The sequence below is a fragment of the Salmo salar genome, chromosome ssa02, assembly GCF_905237065.1.
Source record: "Salmo salar chromosome ssa02, Ssal_v3.1, whole genome shotgun sequence".
Taxonomy (NCBI): Eukaryota; Metazoa; Chordata; class Actinopteri; order Salmoniformes; family Salmonidae; genus Salmo; species Salmo salar.
Genome location: NC_059443.1, coordinates 81,192,372 through 81,212,183, shown reverse-complemented (window position 1 = coordinate 81,212,183; position 19,812 = coordinate 81,192,372). Strand labels below are relative to the sequence as shown.

General features: G+C 41.8%; 1 protein-coding gene across 1 annotated transcript in view; it reads left to right on the top strand.

Moving 5' to 3' along the window:
• Positions 1 to 5,232: 5,232 nt before the first annotated feature.
• Positions 5,233 to 19,812, top strand: part of LOC106594764 (zinc finger protein 432) — a 28,038-nt gene continuing 13,458 nt past the window's right edge. The window contains exons 1-6 of the mRNA XM_045713390.1: positions 5,233 to 5,773; positions 6,115 to 6,212; positions 6,348 to 6,492; positions 14,130 to 14,837; positions 17,948 to 18,143; positions 18,751 to 18,973. Of these exons, the coding sequence (XP_045569346.1) occupies positions 5,494 to 5,773; positions 6,115 to 6,212; positions 6,348 to 6,492; positions 14,130 to 14,837; positions 17,948 to 18,143; positions 18,751 to 18,973 (1,650 nt within the window). The 5' untranslated portion in view covers positions 5,233 to 5,493. The remainder of the gene's footprint in view (positions 5,774 to 6,114; positions 6,213 to 6,347; positions 6,493 to 14,129; positions 14,838 to 17,947; positions 18,144 to 18,750; positions 18,974 to 19,812) is intronic.

Sequence of the window (19,812 nt, the reverse complement as noted above, 5' to 3'; positions counted from 1 at the left end):
GAAGAAGAGGAGCATATTACAGTAAAAGGAGAGGAAGAAGAAGAAGAGGATATTACAGTGAAAGGAGAGGAAGAAGAAGAGGAGGATATTACAGTAAAAGGAGAGAGAGAAGCTCTGGGGCTGAACATTGTCGTGAAAGAAGAAGAAGAGGATATTACAGTGAAAGGAGAGAGAGAAGCTCTGGGGCTGAACATTGTCGTGAAAGAAGAAGAGGAGGAGGGTACTACTGTGAAAGAAGAGAAAGAACCTTCTGTAGTGGAAGAGGGGATAGAGGCTGTCACAGTGGAAGAGGAAGAAGCTTTCAGAATGAAAGAGGAGGATGCTATCTCAATAAAGGTGAAGGAGGAAGACGTTTTGGGAGTGAAAGAGGGGGAGGACGAAGGAGAGGAAGAGGAGGAGACTGAAGATCTGATTAACAGCAGTGAGTATTATCTTAAAAACAGGGGCACAAATTCTCTGCAGTTGTTGAACCAATGTGTGGTTTTTAATTTTACTGAAGTTCTATACTTGTTTATGTTGTTATGTACTGAAGGGAATTTCTATTGACCCTTTATTTCTGCACCATGATGCAGGTATGGTTACCTATCAGAATGTAACAGGATCAGGAGATGTGCCAAATGGGTGGAACTTTGGTTTATCTTACAGAGTGTGTTTATCATCAGTGGATATTTATCTTACAGAGTGTGTTTATCATCAGTGGATATTTATCTTACAGAGTGTGTTTATCATCAGTGGATATTTATCTTACAGAGTGTGTTTATCATCAGTGGATATTTATCTTACAGAGTGTGTTTATCATCAGTGGATATTTATCTTACAGAGTGTGTTTACATCAGTGGATATTTATCTTACAGAGTGTGTTTACATCAGTGGATATTTATCTTACAGAGTGTGTTTACATCAGTGGATATTTATCTTACAGAGTGTGTTTATCATCAGTGGATATTTATCTTACAGAGTGTGTTTACATCAGTGGATATTTATCTTACAGAGTGTGTTTATCATCAGTGGATATTTATCTTACAGAGTGTGTTTACATCAGTGGATATTTATCTTACAGAGTGTGTTTATCATCAGTGGATATTTATCTTACAGAGTGTGTTTATCATCAGTGGATATTTATCTTACAGAGTGTGTTTATCATCAGTGGATATTTATCTTACAGAGTGTGTTTACATCAGTGGATATTTATCTTACAGAGTGTGTTTATCATCAGTGGATATTTATCTTACAGAGTGTGTTTATCATCAGTGGATATTTATCTTACAGAGTGTGTTTATCATCAGTGGATATTTATCTTACAGAGTGTGTTTACATCAGTGGATATTTATCTTACAGAGTGTGTTTATCATCAGTGGATATTTATCTTACAGAGTGTGTTTATCATCAGTGGATATTTATCTTACAGAGTGTTTTTACATCAGTGGATATTTATCTTACAGAGTGTGTTTATCATCAGTGGATATTTATCTTACAGAGTGTGTTTATCATCAGTGGATATTTATCTTACAGAGTGTGTTTACATCAGTGGATATTTATCTTACAGAGTGTGTTTACATCAATGGATATTTATCTTACAGAGTGTGTTTATCATCAGTGGATATTTATCTTACAGAGTGTGTTTACATCAGTGGATATTTATCTTACAGAGTGTGTTTACATCAATGGATATTTATCTTACAGAGTGTGTTTACATCAGTGGATATTTATCTTACAGAGTGTGTTTATCATCAGTGGATATTTATCTTACAGAGTGTGTTTATCATCAGTGGATATTTATCTTACAGAGTGTGTTTACATCAATGGATATTTATCTTACAGAGTGTGTTTATCATCAGTGGATATTTATCTTACAGAGTGTGTTTACATCAGTGGATATTTATCTTACAGAGTGTGTTTATCATCAGTGGATATTTATCTTACAGAGTGTGTTTACATCAGTGGATATTTATCTTACAGAGTGTGTTTACATCAGTGGATATTTATCTTACAGAGTGTTTTTACATCAGTGGATATTTATCTTACAGAGTGTGTTTATCATCAGTGGATATTTATCTTACAGAGTGTGTTTACATCAGTGGATATTTATCTTACAGAGTGTGTTTATCATCAGTGGATATTTATCTTACAGAGTGTGTTTACATCAGTGGATATCTATCTTACAGAGTGTGTTTATCATCAGTGGATATTTATCTTACAGAGTGTGTTTACATCAGTGGATATTTATCTTACAGAGTGTGTTTATCATCAGTGGATATTTATCTTACAGAGTGTGTTTACATCAGTGGATATTTATCTTACAGAGTGTGTTTACATCAGTGGATATTTATCTTACAGAGTGTGTTTACATCAGTGGATATTTATCTTACAGAGTGTGTTTACATCAGTGGATATTTATCTTACAGAGTGTGTTTACATCAGTGGATATTTATCTTACAGAGTTTTACAATCCTTTTCTAACAGTAATAGATGTATTTATTTAATTTAAGTGTCAAAATAACAAATATAATGTTGTACAATCCTGTGCTAACAGTAATAGATGTATTTATTTTATTTAAGTGTCAAAATAACAAATATAATGTTGTACAGTCCTGTGCTAACAGTAATAGATGTATTTATTTTATTTAAGTGTCGTACACCAATTGGTGCCCGGCTTAAAAGACACAGTATCAAGTACGTGTGCTGTGCACAAAACACAAAACTTTTTTTTTTACATTAAACAAATTAAAGTGTGTGTGTGTGTGTGTGTGTGTGTGTGTGTGTGTGTGTGTGTGTGTGTGTGTGTGTGTGTGTGTGTGTGTGTGTGTGTGTGTGTGTGTGTGTGTGTGTGTGCATGAGTTTGGGTGTTGATCATTCCACTCAGAGATGACCTTAAATAGTGTAGATCAGTGATAATACTGACAGCTAGGTACAGTCAAGACCCCCTTTTTGATTGGCAATTGTAAGATGAGGTATGGACAGCATAAATATGCCTGTAACTCTTGTTCTGGGTATGGACAACATAAATATGTCTGTAACTCTTGTTCTGGGTATGGACAACATAAATATGTCTGTAACTCTTGTCCTGGTATGGACAGCATAAATATGTCTGTAACTCTTGTCCTAGTATGGACAGCATAAATATGTCTGTAACTCTTGTCCTGGTATGCACAGCATAAATATGTCTGTAACTCTTGCCCAGGGCTGTGAGCAGACCTTTTTGGGGGCATATAAGGGTAGGCAACAACACATCTGCCACGCTTATCCTCAACACGGGGTGCGTGCTTAGTCTCCTCCTGTACTGTAATCACTGGGGCCAAACTTCCTGCCATCCAGTACCTATATACTAGGCGGTGTCAGAGGAAGGCCCAAAAAATTGTCAAAGACTCCAGTCACCCAAGTCATAGACTGTTCTCTCTGCCACTATCATGTATCCTACCATGACTATATCCAACCAGACTCCATGTGTTTCCACTATCATGTATCCTGCCATGACTATATCCAACCAGACTCCATGTGTTTCCACTATCATGTATCCTACCATGACTATAACCAACCCAACTCCATGTGTTTCCACTATCATGTATCCTACCATGACTATATCCAACCAGACTCCATGTGTTGCCACTATCATGTATCCTACCATGACTATATCCAACCAGACTCCATGTGTTTCCACTATCATGTATCCTACCATGACTATATCCAACCCAGCTCCATGTGTTTCCACTATCATGTATCCTACCATGACTATATCCAACCAGACTCCATGTGTTTCCACTATCATGTATCCTACCATGACTATATCCAACCAGACTCCATGTGTTTCCACTATCATGTATCCTACCATGACTATATCCAACCCAGCTCCATGTGTTACCACTATCATGTATCCTACATGGCTGAAGCTTTGATCCAGTGGAAGAATTATTGAGGAGCAGGGAGGTTAAAGGTCACTTCAGGATATCAATAAAGACCTATTAAATCTTTTTTTTTACCTAATTCTGTGTTTGTTTTTTTCTCTAATTCCGTTTTCTCCATTTAGTTTTTCCAGGTTTCTGTTTTTCTCTCTAAATCACACTGTTAATAGAAAAACAACAACATTTGATGTTCTAAGTCCACAATAATACTTAAACCACACCAGGAGACCACTTTTGAAGTCTGAGAAAAATCTAATACATTTTCATTTTTGTGTGTAGATACCCTTTAATTCAAGTGGCACCAGCAAGAGCCTTGCTTGGTTAGTGGTGTCTCTGTAGCACACATGTGATTGCAGAGTTTGCTGAACAAATCACAACTGGATTGATGCAAATAATCATGATATCATTCTGCCAGGTAGGCATAGACTACTTTGTAGCTAACATTTAATTGACAAACATTTTTGGGAAAGCTTTTCCATCAACCAGAAGATGGTTGTCATTAGCATCATCACTAATAGGGCTCCCGAGTGGCGCAGCAGTCTAAGGCATTGCATCTCAGTGCTAGAAGTGTCACTACAGACCCTGATTCGATCCTGGGCTGTATCACAACTGGCCGTGATTGGGAGTCCCATAGGGCAGCACAGCGTTGTCTGGGTTAGGGTTTGGCCGGGGTAGGCCGTCAATGTAAACACACTCAGACGGGCATTTCTGGTCTGTTTCCTCTTCAGAAAGTTGAAGGAAAATACTAATCACTTAGGTGAATTTAACAACGACTTGCAGGCAGTGGGTTCAGAATAACTATGAGAAAAAATGAATCCAAATTATACCACCACCCAAAAGGACACTTTAGAGACTAGAAGGGTAAAGGGGCATGTGCTCTACACAGGTAGAGTCCTATCTGTCCATGTTGCCTCTTGCAAAGTGGGCACTGCTTCATGTGGCAACACCAACACTCACCTAAATAGCCCATATGCCACTGGGTGAGAGAAGTTTTCATTGTTTTGGGGCAGCATTATGTGAGGTGTTATTATGTGTTGTTAGCGATGAGCCTTGGTCAATTTAGCTCGGAATATGCCACCCTAGTCAGTCTGTCACCTAATCCTGCCTAATGGGCAGGCCAGCCCTGGAGTAAAGTATTGGCTGTAAGAAGTAAGAGAAAACATAACATCTGGTTGTTTTTAAATGACTTCTTATGACATTGCTTGCCAGAATAAACATTATATTGGAGATTTTTTCCCCAATCTGCGTTACCCACTCCAGTCAGCAGATGGAGATGTGAGTCTTTCAGGTGATGCTTCTTGCGTGACGTATAATCTAGTGGACGGGACAGGAGGCTTCTTCAACAGCGACAAAAGGCTTCTGATTCAACCACCGCGGTGGTTTGCTAGCGAACATAAAACCTAAACATTGAAGCGCTTTAGACCAATCTTGTGTATATTACTCTTAGTGTTTTAAACATAATTATGTTTACCTATCTACTAGTTCATTTAAACGTAATTTGCTTGTTAAATTAGCAAATGTGTTAAATTGATACTGCGCTAGGCTAATCGCCCTGAGCATGAACACACTAAACTAGACGAATAAAGAAGCTCTTATGAAAGAAGAGATAGAAGCTTTCAGAATGAAAAAGGAGGAAGAGGAGACTATCACATTGAAAGAAGAAGAGGATGATATTACAGTGAAAGAGGAAGATGGGAAAGAGGTTGTTAGAGTGGAAAAAAGGGTAGAAGCTTTCAGAATCAAAAAGGAGGAAGATGCCGTAACATTGAAAGAAGAGAATGTAGTGAAAGAAGAGGAAGAACCTTTTGGAGTAAAAGAGGAAGAGGAGGCTATCTCAATAAAAGAGGAGGAGATTGAAGATCTGATTAACACCAGTGAGTACTGTCTTAAAAACGGGCACAAACTATGCAGTTGTTGAACTAATGTGGGGTTTTAAAGGGGCATTCTACTGAAGTTCTACACTTGAATATGTTGTTCAGGACTGTAGGAATATTTGAAGGGGCAATCTGCTATTGGTACATAGTTTTTAGATTTATTGAATTCTCCATGTGGTCTAAATTAAAGTGCACTTCATCTAATATAACAGGTTTTTAAAATTCAGTATTGGTACATAATTTCTACATAAAATATCAAAGGGAATCAAAAGGCACCAATTTCGTTGATTGCAATAGAAGATCATGAGTTTACCATCTGATTTATGTTCTCATTCACACAGGAGAGAGACGTGACTATCGTGGATCCTCTGGGGAGCCTCAACAACATCCTGATGCTGACGAGTCAGAGAAGAGTCTCTCCAGATTAGAACACCAGATGGTACAGCTTGGTCCGGTCTAGCATACAGCTTGCTCTATCTGGGTCTGGGCTGGGTTTCTGTAAAGCACTTAATGACAACAGTGACATCAGCATCCATAATGATATGTGTCTGTGTCCCCTCTTTATGGTTACCAGGAGAATGTTAGCCTGCCCCCTTCCACCTTACTGCTGGGTATGAAGAGGTTGTCTGTGCTGCTGGTGGACTGCAGGAAAACAACGGGGCTGAGTGGAACTGTGAGAGGAGGAGAAGAGAAGAAAGGATCAGATTTGACTCATCAAAGTAAGTGCTGTAGTTTAGTTTGAAGAAATGAAATAGTGGTGGTGGCTGTTCCCAGTTGGGCTGTCCCCAACTAATACAAATACAGCTTTGCAGACTCTTGGCATTCTCTCAACCAGCTTCACCTGAAATGCTTTTCCAACAGTCTTCAAACCAAACCTTATTTGCCACATGCGCTGAATACAACAAGTGTTGACTTTACCGTGAAATGCTTACTTACAAGCCTTTAACCAACAGTGCAGTTAAATATAAATTGTCCAGTGGGGATTTTTATGAATTGTTCAGCAGTCTAATGGCTTGGGGTGGAAGCTGTTGAGGAGCCTTTTGGTCCTAGACTTGGCGCTCTGGTACCGCTTGCCTTGGGGTAGCAGAGAAAACAGTCTATAACTTGGGTGACTGGAGTCTCTGACAATTTTAGGATTTCCCACATATGCTGGGCGCTTGTTGGGTGCTTTTCCTTCACTCTGCCGTCCAACTCATCCAAAACCATCTCAACTGGGCTTAGGTCGGTTGATTTGTGGAGGCCAGGTCATCTGATGCAGCACTCCATCACTCTCCTTCTTGGTCAAATAGCCCTTACACAGCCTGGAGGTGTGTTGGTTCATTGTCCTGTTGAAAAACAAATGATATTCCCACTAAGCGCAAACCAGACGTGATGGTGTATCGCTGCTGAATGCTTTAGGAGCCATGCTGTTTATGTGCGGCTTGAATTCTAAATAAATAAATAAAAATGTCACCAGAAAAGCACCCCCAAACCATCACACCTCTTCCTCCATGATTCACGGTGGGAACCACACATGCGGAGATCATCCGTTCACCTACTCTGCGTCTCACAAAGACACGGCGGTTGGAACCAAAAATCTCAAATTTGGACTCATCAGACCAAAGGACAAATTTCCAGCTGTCTAATGTCCATTGCTCGTGTTTCTTGGCCCAAGCAAGTCTCTCTTTCTTATTGGTGTCCTTTTGTAGTGGTTTGTTTGCAGCAATTCAACCATGAAGGCCGGATTCACGCGGTCTCCTCTGAACAGTTGATGTTGAGATGTGTCTGTTACTGGAATTCTGTGAAGCATTTATTTGGGCTGCAATCTGAGGTGCCGTTAACTCTAATGAACTTGTCCTCTGCAACAGGGATAACTGGGTCTTCCTTTCCTGTGGCGGTCCTCATGTGAGCCAGTTTCATCATAGCGCTTGAAGTTTTTGTGACTGAAGTTCTTGAGATTTTCTGGATTGCTTGACCTTCATGTCTTCAACTAATGATGGACTGTTGTTTCTCTTTGCTTATTTGTGCTGTTCTTGCCATTATATGGACTTGGTCTTTTGCCAAATATCTTCTGTATACCAACTCTACCTTGTAACTGATTGGCTCAAATGCATTAAGAAGGAAAGAAATTACACCAATTAACTTTTAACAAGGCACACCTGTTAATTGAAAAGCATTCCAGGTGACTACCTCATGAAGCAGGTTGAGAGAATGCCAAGAGTGTGCAAAGCTGTCATCAAGGCAAAGGGTAGCTACTTTGAAGAATCTCAAATATAAAATATATTTTGATTTGTTTAACACTTTTTTGATACCTACATTGTGTTATTTCATAGTATGTGTTATTTCATAGTTGATGTCTTCACACCTGTTGATTGAAATGCATTCCAGGGGAAAATAACAGATAGGGCTGCCATGCTTCTAGCTCTTAGGAAACTTTGCACTATTTATTTTTTATGTGTTATTTCTTACATTATTTGGCCAGAATTTTTGGGGTGTTGTTACATACAGCCGGGATGAACTTTTGGATATCAGAGCGGCGGTAACTCACCAGTATTATGACCAGGAATTCGACTTTCCTGACTCGGATCCTTTGTTCGAACCCCCCAGGGCAATTGAACTGATTCCAGAGGCTGTCCCAAAAAAAGGCCGGCGGAAAAGAGGTTCTCAGAGTGGGCTTCTAGTCCGACTCAGGAGGCATGCACACCACCCACTGCTTCCGAGTGAACATCGCAAATGTTCAGTCTCTGGATAATAAAGTTGACGAGCTCAGGGTGAGGATTTCCTTCCAGAGAGACATTGGGGATTATAGCATAATCTGTTTCACGGAAACATGGCTCTCTCGGGATATACTGTCTTAGTCTGTACAGCCAGTTAGGTTCTCAGTTCATCACACAGACCGGAATAAATATCTCTCCAGGATGAAGGGCGGCATTGTATGTTTGATGATTAACTACGCATGGTGTGATTGTGATAATATACAGGAACTCAAGTCCTTTTGTTCACTCGACCTAGAATACCTCAATCAAATGCTGACCGTATTACCTCCCAAGAGAATTCTCTTCAGTTGTAGTCACAGCCCTGTATATTCCCCCTCAAGCCGATACCACAACGCTCCTCAAAGTACTTCACTGGACTTTATGCAAACTGGAAACCACATTTATTGTAGCTGGAGATTTTAACAATGCAAATTTGAGAAAAATGCTACCAAAGTTCTATCAACACATTGACTGTAGTACTTGCGCTGCTTAACCTCTTACATCTAGATGTTCCGCTAGCGGAACACCGCTCCAATATCCAATGATAGGGCGTGGCGCGAATTACAAATTCCTCAAAAATCCCAAAACTTCAATTTTTCAAACATATGACTATTTTACACCATTTTAAAGACAAGACTCTCCTTTATCTAACCACATTGTCCGATTTCAAAAAGGCTTTACAACGAAAGCAAAACATTAGATTATGTCAGGAGAGTACCCAGCCAGAAATAATCACACACCCATTTTTCAAGCTAGCATATAATGTCACAAAAACCAAAACCACAGCTAAATGCAGCACTAACCTTTGATGATCTTCATCAGATGACACTCCTAGGACATTATGTTATACAATACATGCCTGTTTTGTTCAATCAAGTTCATATTTATATCAAAAACCAGCTTTTTACATTAGCATGTGACGTTCAGAACTAGCATACCCACCGAACATTTCCGGTGAATTTACTAAATTACTCACGATAAACGTTCACAAAAAACATAACAATTATTTTAAGAATTATAGATACAGAACTCCTTTATGCAATCGCGGTGTCAGATTTTAAAATAGCTTTTCCGTGAAAGCACATTTTGCAATATTCTGAGTAGATAGCCCGGCCATCGCAGGCTAGCTATTTTGACACCCACCATGTTTGGCACTCACCAAACTCAGATTTACTATAAGAAAAATTGGATTACCTTTGCTGTTCTTCGTCAGAATGCACTCCCAGGACTTCTACTTCCACACCAATGTTGTTTTTGTTCCAAATAATCCATAGTTATATCCAAATAGCGGTGTTTTGTTCTTGCTTTCAAGACACTATCCGAAGGGTGATGCGCCGGTGCGTATCGTGACAAAAAAATTCAAAATATTCCATTACCGTACTTCGAAGCATGTCAAACGCTGTTTAAAATATATTTTTATGTGATTTTTTTCTCGTAAAATAGCCATAATATTCCGACCGGGAGACGTCGTTTTCGTTCAAAGACTGAAAATGTAAAATGGACTCTTCACGTGCACGCGCGCACCTTTTTCATTGTTCTCAGATCGACCACTATCCAAATGCGCTACTGTTTTTCAGCCAGGGACTGCAGAGTCATCATTCCCCGTTCTGGCGCCTTCTGAGAGCCTATGGGAGCCTTAGAAAATGTCACGTTACAGCAGAGATCCTCTATTTTCCATAAAGAGTCTATCGCAGGCCAAGAAATGGTCAGAGTGGGCACTTCCTGTATGCAATCTTCTCAGGTTTTGGCCTGCCATATGAGTTCTGTTATACTCAGACACCATTCAAACAGTTTTAGAAACTTTAGGGTGTTTTCTATCCAAATCAAACAATTATATGCATATTCTAGTTTCTGGACAGGAGTAATAACCACATTAAATCGGGTACGTTTTTTTATCCGGCAGTGAAAATACTGCCCCCTATCCTAAACAGGTTAAACACTCACTCCTAACGTCACTCCCAACTTCCGTGATGCCTACAAAGTCCTCCCCCGCCCTGCAAATCCGATCACGACTCCATTTTGCTCCTCCCTTCCTATAGGCAGAAACTCAAACGGGAAGTACCCATGCTAAGGACTATTCAACGCTGGTCTGACCAATCAGAATCCATACTTCAAGATTGTTTTGTTCACGCGGACTGGGATATGTTCCGACAATAACATAAACTCAGTCACCGAATCAATGTATTTGTCTATCAGGAAGTGTATAGGAGATGTACCCACTGTGACTATTAAAACCTACCCTAACCAGAAACCATGGATAGATGGCAGCATTTGCGCTAAACTGAAAGCGCAGACCATCACATTTAACCATGGCAAGGTGACTGGGAATATGGCAGAAAACAAACAGTGTAGTTATTCCCTCCGTAAGGCAATCAAACAGGCAAAAGGTCAGTATAGAAACAAAGTGGAGTCGCAATTCAACGGCTCAGACACAAGACGTATGTGGCAGAGTCTACAGACAATCATGGACTACAAAGGGAAAACCAGCCACGTTGCGGACACCGACGTCTTGCTTCTGGACAAGCTAAACACCTTCGCCCGCTATGTAGATGGCACAGTGCCACCGACGCGGCCCGCTACCAAGGACTGTGGGCTCTCCTTCTCCATGGCCGACATGAGTAAGACATTTAAGCGTGTTAACCCTTGCAAAACCGCCGGCCCAGACGGCGTCCCAAGCCGCATACGCAGACCAGCTGGCTGAAGTGTTTATGAATATATTCAATCTCTCCCTATCCCAGTCTGTTGTCCCCACATGCTTCAATATGTCCACCATTGTTCCCGTACCCAAGAAAGCAAAAGTAACTATCGTCCTGTAGCGTTCTGTCATCATGAAGTGCTTTGAGAGACTAGTCAAGGTTCACATCACCTCTACCTTACCAGACACCCTACAGCCACTTCAATTTACTTACCACCCAAATAGATCCACAGATGATGCAATCGCCATCCCACTGCACTATCCCATCTGGACAAGAGGAATACCTATGTAAGAATGTAGCTGTAGCTCAGCATTCAACACCATAGTACCCTCCGCCCCCAGGTGGTGAAGGTAGGAAACATCACCTCCACTCCGCTGACCCTCAACACTGGGGCCCCACAAGGATGCTTTCTCAGCCCCCTCCTGTACTCCCTGTTCACCCATGACTGCGTAGTCACGCATGCCTCCAACTCAATCATCAAGTTTGCAGACGACACAACAGTAGTGGGCTTGATTACCAACAATGACGAGACAGCCTACAGGGAGGAGCTGAGGGACCTGGGAGTGTGGTGCCAGGAAATTAACCTCACACCCAACGTTAACAAAACAAAGGAGCTGATCGTGGACTTCAGGAAACAGTAGAGGGAGCACACCCCTATCCACATCGATGAGACCACAGTGGAGAAGGTGTAAAGCTTCAAGTTCCTCAGCATACACATCACTGACAAACTGAAATGGTCCACCCACACAGACAGTGTGGTGAAGAAGGCACAACAGCACCTTAAACCCTCACAAATCTTTACAGATGCACAATTGAGAGCATCCTGTAAGGCTGTATCACCGCCTGCTACGGCAACTGCACCGCCCGCAACCGTAGGGCTAGCCAGAGGGTGATGCGGTCTGCCCAACGCATCACGGAAGGGAAACTACCTGCCCTCCAGGACACCTACAGCACCCAATGTCACAGGAAGGCCAAAAAGATCATCAAAGACAACCACCCGAGCAACTGCCTGTTCACCCCGCTTTAATCCAGAAGGCGAGGTCAGTACAGGTGCATCAAAGCTAGGACCGAGAGACTGAAAAACAGCTTCTATCTCAAGACCATCAGACTGTTAAATAGCCATCACTACCATCTTAGTGGCTGCTGCCCTATATACATAGACTTGAAATCACTGGCTACTTTAATAATGGAACACTAGTCACTTGAATAATGTTAACATATTTTGCATTACTCATCTCATATGTATATACTGTATTCTATTATATTGTATCTTAGTCTATGCCGCTCTGACATTGCCCATCCAAATATTTATATATTATTAATTCCATTCCTTTACTTTAGATTTGTGTGCATTGTTGTGAAATTGTTAGATATTACTTGTTAATCATTACTGCACTGTTGGAGCTAGAGAAACAAGCATTTCGCTACACCCGCAATAACATCTGCTAAACAAGTGTATGTGACAAATTAACATTTGATTTGATTTTACCTCATGAAGCTGGTTGAGAGAATGCCAAGAGTGTGCAAAGCTGTCATAAAGGCAAAGGGTGGCTACTTTGAAGAATCTCAAATATAAAATATATAGTTGGTTATACTTTTTTGGTTACTACATGATTCCATGTGTTATTTCATAGTTTTGATGTCTTTGTAGAACAATAATGTAGAAAATAGTAAAAATGAAGAAAAACCTTGGAATGAGTAGGTGTGTCCAAACTTTTGTCTGGTACTATGTACTGAACAAAAGTATAAACGTAACATATACCATTTTCAACGAGTTACAGTTCATATAAGGAAATAAATTAATTTGGCCCTAATCTATGGGCTTCACATTACTGGGCAGGGGTGCAGCCATTGTTGTGAATGGGAGGTCATAAGCCCACTGACTTGGAAGACAGGCCTACCCGCTGGGGAGCCAAGCCCAGCCTAGACAATGAAGCTGTCCGGGTGGCAGGTCTAAGACAATGTGGAGGTCCAGGACTGGCGTGGTTATACGTGGTCTGCGGTTGTGAAGCCGGTTGTATGCCAAATTCTCTATACTGAATTGAATGTTAATTTCTCTACCATAAGCTGCCTAAGCTTATGGTAGAGAAATAAACATTAAATTCTCTGGCAACCACTCCAGTGGATATTCCTGCAGTCAGCATGCCAAATGCACTCTCCCTTTGAGACGTCTGTGGCATTGTGTTGTGTGACAAAACTTTTTAGAGTGGCCTTTTATTGGCCCCAGCGCAAGGTGCACCTGTGTAATGGTCAGGATGTTTAATCAGGTTCTTGAAATGCCACACCTGTCAGGTGAATGGATTATCTTGGCAAAGGAGAAATGTTAACTAACAGGGATGTAAACAAATTTGTGTACCAAATTTGAGATAAATAAGCTTTCATGCATGTGGAACAATTCGGGGATATTTTATTTCAGGTCATAAAATATTTATATTTTTAATCTTCCCAAAATATTTCACATTCTTTTTTACTTTACTCAAAATATCATGACATTAATGATAGTACTTTAAAAAAAAAAAAATTGTTAACTCCCCCATATTTTAGGTTTAAGGAAGTGTGTAGGTCACATCTGTATCATACAGCTTTGAAGGTTATATATTTAGAACCACCTGCTTGATATGAATCCAGTGATGTCTGTGTCTTGAGTGTCATAGAACTGTCTAGTGTTTTGTGTTCTGACTTAAAAAAAAAGAAATAAAAACAAGTAATAAAAACAAGTAATGTAAACATATCAGTAATTACCAGGAAGCTTTACAACTTAATTTGTTTTAAAATCACACCAAGATTGTTTTAAATTATGAAATGTTTGAAAACTGGCCTCAGGTTATTGAGGGATCTAATTTAGATTAAACCTCGTAGCAAGGCAGTTTTATCATGTGGAGATTTCATTCAGGTCTCTCTTTAAATAAACTCTGTCTTTGGCAGGAGGAAAACCAAACTTGGAACCGGAGATGTCCAAACCAGCAAGACGACACCTCTGCTCCCAGATTGGAAAGAGTTTTACCAAATTAGGAAGCCTGAAAAGACATGAGAGGACACAAACAGGAGAGAAGCCATACAATTGCGCACAGTGTGGAAAGAGTTTTAACCAGTTAGGAAAGCTGAAAGTTCATGAGCGAATACACACAGGGGAGAAGCTTTTTCATTGCACCCAGTGTGGAAAGAGTTTTAACAAGTTAGGAAACATGAAATCTCACGAGCGAATACACACAGGGGAGAAGCCTTACCACTGCTCCCAGTGTGGAACTAGGTTTACCAAGTTAGGAAGCTTGAAAAGACATCAGAGGACACACACAGGGTCGAAGCCACACCATTGCGCCCAGTGTGGAAAGAGTTTTAACCAGTTAGGAAACATGAAATCTCATGAGCGAATACACACAGGGGAGAAGCCTTTCCATTGTTCTCAGTGTGGAAAGAGCTTTAGCCAGTTAGGAAGCCTGAAAGCTCATGGGCGAATCCACACAGGGGAGAAACCTTACCACTGTTCCCAGTGTGGAAAGCGTTTTAACCGGTTAGGAAAGCTGAAAGAACACATGAGACTGCACACAGGGGAGAAGCCTTACAAATGCTCAGACTGTGGGAAGACATATTACTCATCACAGTCACTAAAAAGTCATGTTAAAATCCACACAGGATAGAATAATTACTTCTCCTAGTGTGTAAATTGATATTTCACATCACATTGACTTAAAATTTATCAGAGAACATACACAGTGCTCCAATTTTCTTGTATTGTTGACTGAGAATGTTTTTACCATATGAAATTGAATGGTACAAAGAATACTCAAACATGTGTATGTTTTTATTAGAAAACATTAAGTCAATATGGAGTATTTCAGTTTGAATATAGAGTAGGTCAGATTCCATGTGTTTAAATGGTCCTTCTTTAAACTCAATGTGTGTGTTTATCTGCATGTGTCATTCCTCCAGCACTACAGATAATCAAGTGATATTTGGATGTGATGCATTTGCTCCATTGTTTACATTTGCATTGCTGGCCCACTGATGATTTAATGAGATGAAAATGTTCACTGACTCGCCCACAGATTGTTGTTTCATCATTGTCTAAATGAAGAGTTCCACTTTCCTCTGGGCATTTACAAGCCTCACACTGTTTGAATAAATGTTTCCTCGTGATTTCAACAAAATAAATCCATGTCATGATGTAGAGAACTGAATGGATTTGTAAAAAAACATCAACATAAGGTGCTTTTTTTTATTCACTAAACTTGCAACGTAAATCAAGTGAAAGATGACATTTTGTGTAGATTTCATGTTGAATTCACTTTAGTTGAGGACTCAAAGAAATGTAAATAGAAACTAGATGTTGAACTGACGTCTGTGCCCGGTGGGCTGGTTTGAATAAGCGGCAGGTGTTGGATCAATATCCACCTTAGTAGCTAAGTATCCCTTGCAATTTGCCACAGATTTTCATGAAGATATTCTAAAATCTGCATAAAACAATATACGCATTTTCCCACCAGAAATGTTTGCATCAAACAGACTTATTGCGGATAATAGGCTTTGCGTGACAAATACATAGCTTTTGATGTTAAATTCCAAATGAAAAATACAAGTTAAATGGGTTTCCATCGCATTTTCAACTCTACTGATGGTTTTAAAAACTGTTGCGTGAAATAGAAAACGTGCTCTTGTCCCGTGTACTGAAGCCAACATCTCACATATACAGTCCTGGAAGGCTACCTACATGATGAGATTATTATGGATAAGAACAATATTATTTTCTTTGTCAAATGGCAGCCAAGCATCGATCATCATGTCACCAGACCCTCAAAATGTATTGGAAGGAAGCAGCAAGCTCATCACGTGCAGTTTCACCACCCTGTGAAGTTCATAACTTATTTCATCTGTAGCCTAATAAACTACATGGGTTCCCAAGTCGTAGTGGGAGGACCACACAACATATCATCATGTGACTCCAAGTTAACTAAGATATGATGGTTATTATTGTCACGACTTCTGCCGAAGTCGATACCTCTCCTTGTTCGGGCGGTGTTCTGCGGTCGACGTCGCCGGTCTTCTAGCCATTTTTCCATTTGTTTTGTCTTGTTTTCCCACACACCTGGATCTCATTTCCCTCATTATGTGTTGTGTATTTAACTTCTTATGGATGGTGGCAGTATTGAGTAGCTTGGATGACTGACGTGCCCAGAGTAAACTGCCTGCTACTCATGCCCAGAAACTAAGATATGAATATTATTAGTAGATGTGGATAGAAAACACGCTGAAGTTTCTAAAACTGTTTGAATGATGTCTGTGAGTATAACAGAACTCATATTGCAGGAAAAAACCTTGAGATGAAATCCAAACAGGAAGTGGTTTGTAGTTTTTCAAGTGATTGCCTATCCAAACAACAGTGTCTGTGGGGTCATTTTGCACTTCCTAAGGCTTCCACTAGATGTCAACAGTCTTTAGACCCTTGTTTGAGGCTTCGACTGTGAAGTGGGGATGAATAAGAGCTCCTGGAGTCAGATGACTGCCAGCAGGGCATGAGCCTCAGCCATGCGCGCTCACTTGAGAGGTAGCTCAGCTCCATTGCATTTCTGAAGACAAAGGATTTTTCCGGTTGAAACTTTATTGCAGATTTACGATAAAAACATCCTAAAGATTGATTCTATACATCGTTTGACATGTTTCTACGAACTGTAATGGGATTTTTTGAGTTTTCGTCTGACCTGCGCGTCGTGAATTTGGATTTGTGAACTGAAGGCGCAAACAAAAAGGAGGTATTTGGACATAAAGGATGGACTTTATCGAACAAAACAAACATTTATTGTTGAACTAGGATTCCTGGGAGTGCATTCTGATGAAGATCATCAAAGGTAAGTGAATATTTATAATGCTATTTCTGACTTGTTGACTCCAACATGGCGGATATATTGTATGGCATGTTTTTGTGTCTGAGCGCCGTACTCAGATTATTGCATGGTGTGCTTTTTCGGTAAAGCTTTTTTGAAATCTGACACAGCGGTTGCATTAAGGAGAAATGTATCTATAATCCTATGCATAACACTTGTATTTTCATCAACATTTATGATGAGTATTTCTGTAAATTGATGTGGCTCTCTGCAAAATTACCGGATGTTTTGGAAGCAAAACATTACTGAACGTAATGTGCCAATGTAAACGGAGATTTTTGGATATAAATATGAACTTTATCGAACAAAACATACATGTATTGTGTAACATGAAGTCATATGAGTGTCATCTGATGAAGATCATCAAAGGTTAGTGATTAATTTGATCTCTATTTCTGCTTTTTGTGACTGGTTTGCTTTTGCCGTAAAGCCTTTTTGAAATCAGACACTGTGGCTGGATTAACAAGAAGTAAAGCTTTAAAATGGTGTATAATACTTGTATGTTTGAGGGATTTTAATTATGAGATTTTTGTTGTTTTGAATTTGGCGCCCTGAACTTTCAATGGCTGTTGTCATAATGATCCCGCTAACGGGATTCAAGCCATAAGAAGTTTTAACCCTCTGTTTCCCCCATATCTTTGTGTGGTATTGTTTATCTGTTTTCATGTATGCGCACGTTAGGCTGGTTGCGCTGGGTTATGTTCAACCCGTATTTGTATTTCGTGTTCGTTTGTGCCGTGTGCTTTTGGTTCGCCAAATAAAAGGCTCCGTTTTGCTTCCACATATCTGCTCTCTTGCGCCTGACTTCCTACAGCCCTTCACGCATACCTTGACAGAATACCACACCCATTATGGTGTCAGCAGGAGCAGGTACCTATGGTAGCGGAGTCGAGGAGCTCGTCCAGGAGCACACGGCGTTGATTCACCATCTCGGCACCGCCATGGACCGTGTCGTCCAGACGATGGATCGCTGGGAGAGACAGGGAGGTCCTCCAGTACCTCCCCCAGCACAACAGGGGTCCTCACTACCCGTCCCTCCTGTGCGCACGGTGGAGACCTGGTGGAGACCTGGTCTGGACTCTCCACCATTGTAGCACCAACGGAAACCCCTAAACACCTACTTGAGCACTCTCGCGACCACCCCGTGAGAGCCCTCTGTGGCCAAGAAACAGTGGGGTTATGACAAGCTAACCAGGGTAGGCCCAGCACCACGGGAAACGCAGGAGAGTCAATAAGGAAGAGACTAATTCTCTCCGTATGACCTCCCTGCGTCACCATGCCCAAAGGAGCGGTGACCTCCCTAATCAACTCTGACCCTAATGGTCGACTATCTAAGGCATGAACGGGGAAGGGCACATCCACGGGAACGATGGAGATCCCTAAACTATGGGCAAATGATCTGTCAATAAAATTCCCAGCCGCACCCGAATCAACGAGCGCCTTATGCTGAGAATGTGGGGAAAATTCAGGAAAAGTAACAAACAAAAACATGTGTGCAACAAAGGGCTCTGGGTGAGAATGGTGCCTTCTCACCTGGAGTGACGCCAGAGTGCCCTGCCTGCTGCCTCGAACCCTAGAGGAACCAACACGGCACCGACCAGCAGTGTGTCCTCTGCGGCCACAGATGGTACACGTGAAAGCCCCTCCTCCGATCTCCCTGTGCCTAGCACCTCCCAGCTCCATAGGCACCGAAGCGGTGGTGCTGGGAATGGGAATCGGCAGAGCCCTCTCTGGCGTCCGCGGGTGACCAGCAGGTTATCCGGTTCCAGTGGGATGCGTCTCGCCCTTCCCGGGGAGTATGATGGGTCGGCGGCACGGTGCCAGGGCTTCCTGTTACAGCTGGACCTCTACCTGGGCACCGTTTATCCTGCTCCCTCGGGAAGGGAGAGGGTATCCGCCCTCGTTTCGTGCCTCTCAGGGAGAGCTCTGGAGTGGGCCAACGCCATGTGGGGAGAAGGAGATGCGGCGTTGGAGGACTTCACAGAATGTCTGTTCCACCTGAGGCAGGGGACGAGGAGCGCCCAGGAGTTCGCACTGGAATTTCGGACCTTGGCTGCCGGAGCGAGATGGAATGACAGGGCCCTCATCGACCACTACCGTTGCACGAGGATTTCCATTGGGAGTTGGCCTGCAGGGATACCACTCTTACCTTCGACCAGCTGGTGGACATGTCCATTCGTTTGGATAACCTGCTGGTCACCCGCGGACGCCAGAGAGGGCTCTGCCGATTCCCATTCCCAGCACCACCGCTCCGGTGCCTATGGAGCTGGGAGGTGCTAGGCACAGGGAGACCGGAGGAGGGGCTTTCACGTGTACCATCTGTGGCTGCAGAGGTCACACCGCTGGTCGGTGCCGTGTTGGTTCCTCTAGGGTCCGAGGCAGCAGGCAGGGCACTCTGGCGTCACTTCAGGTGAGAAGGCACCATTCTCACCCAGAGCCCTTTGTTGCACACGTTTTTGTTTGTTACTTTTCCTGAGTTTTCCCCACATAAGGCGCTCGTTGATTCGGGCGCGGCTGGGAATTTTATTGACAGATCATTTGCCCATAGTTTAGGGATCTCCATCGTTCCCGTGGATGTGCCCTTCCCCGTTCATGCCTTAGATAGTCGACCATTAGGGTCAGGGTTCATTAGGGAGGTCACCGCTCCTTTGGGCATGGTGACGCAGGGAGGTCATACGGAGAGAATTAATCTCTTCCTTATTGACTCTCCTGCGTTTCCCGTGGTGCTG